General features: G+C 61.3%; 1 protein-coding gene across 1 annotated transcript in view; it reads left to right on the top strand.

Moving 5' to 3' along the window:
- Positions 1-6: 6 nt before the first annotated feature.
- The window catches only part of ZNF276 (zinc finger protein 276), a gene marked incomplete at its 5' end in the record, with an annotated part of 4,515 nt that continues 3,971 nt past the window's right edge, over positions 7-550 (top strand). The window contains one exon of the mRNA XM_009868805.1: positions 7-58. Coding sequence (XP_009867107.1) covers positions 7-58 — 52 coding nt within the window. The remainder of the gene's footprint in view (positions 59-550) is intronic.

The following is a 550-nucleotide window of genomic DNA, read 5'->3' as shown; positions in this document are numbered from 1 at the left end:
GCCTCCTTGCAAGAGAAAGCCTTGCTGCAGCCCGTGTCGCCGGGGAGCAGTGCCACAGGTAAGGGATTCGCCTCCTGAGCTCCCCCTGGGTCGCTGGGCGCGAGCTGGCCCAGGGCCCCCTCCTCAGGAGGTCTGAAGGGATAGGGAACACGGGTCCAGCCAACCATGTCACGCAGAAAAAGAGACAGTCTTCTCGCCCTGTGTGCTGTTGCCCCTCTGATCGAGGGGCTGTGCTGGGCTGGTGAGACCCCACTGCCCCGCTCTAGCCTGTCGTGCTGGGCAGAATGTTCTCCAGCAGAAATATCTCCAGATATTTCTTTCTGCCCAATCCAAACCCTGCCCAGGAGCCCCTTCTGTGTGCGAAGGAGAGTTGCCGGGTGGGCTGAGTTAACGTGGGCTTGATGCCGAACTCCCCCAAGCGCTGCTTCCAGAAGAGAGGGATTAACACCCGTTTTGAGTTGCAGGAGTCGGGCTGTGCTCAGCTCTGGTGGGCGCGGGAGGTGGCCGCTGCTGGCGAGAGGAACGGCAGGCAGAATGCTACATTTGAGCG

The sequence above is a fragment of the Apaloderma vittatum genome, unplaced genomic scaffold (genome assembly GCF_000703405.1).
Source record: "Apaloderma vittatum isolate BGI_N311 unplaced genomic scaffold, ASM70340v1 scaffold16804, whole genome shotgun sequence".
Lineage (NCBI taxonomy): Eukaryota > Metazoa > Chordata > Aves > Trogoniformes > Trogonidae > Apaloderma > Apaloderma vittatum.
Note: the sequence above shows the minus strand (reverse complement) of the source record. Positions and strands in the feature narration are given on the sequence as shown.